Below are 207 nucleotides of genomic sequence, written 5' to 3' on the forward strand. Positions count from 1 at the left end.
CGCCGGCCGCCCGTGGGCGCTGCTGTGGGTGCTGCTGTGCGTGCAGGGCGTGGCGCTGGCCAAGGCGGCCTTCGCGGCCTGGCTGCGCGGCTGCCCGCGCATGGTGCTGCTCTCGCTCTACGCGCCGCTCTACATGTGCGGCCTCCTGCCCGCCAAGTTCCTGGCGCTGGCGACCATGAACCAGAGCGGCTGGGGCACCTCTGGCCG

General features: G+C 74.4%; 1 protein-coding gene across 1 annotated transcript in view; it reads left to right on the forward strand.

The window, feature by feature from the left end:
- Positions 1-207, forward strand: part of HAS1 (hyaluronan synthase 1) — an 11,295-nt gene that overhangs the window by 10,604 nt on the left and 484 nt on the right. Inside the window, exon 6 of the mRNA XM_077747125.1 lies at positions 1-203. This exon is cut by the window's left edge and continues 27 nt beyond it. Coding sequence (XP_077603251.1) covers positions 1-203 — 203 coding nt within the window. The remainder of the gene's footprint in view (positions 204-207) is intronic.

The sequence above is a fragment of the Crocuta crocuta genome, unplaced genomic scaffold (assembly GCF_008692635.1).
Source record: "Crocuta crocuta isolate KB4526 unplaced genomic scaffold, BGI_CrCroc_1.0 scaffold334, whole genome shotgun sequence".
NCBI classification, from domain to species: Eukaryota; Metazoa; Chordata; class Mammalia; order Carnivora; family Hyaenidae; genus Crocuta; species Crocuta crocuta.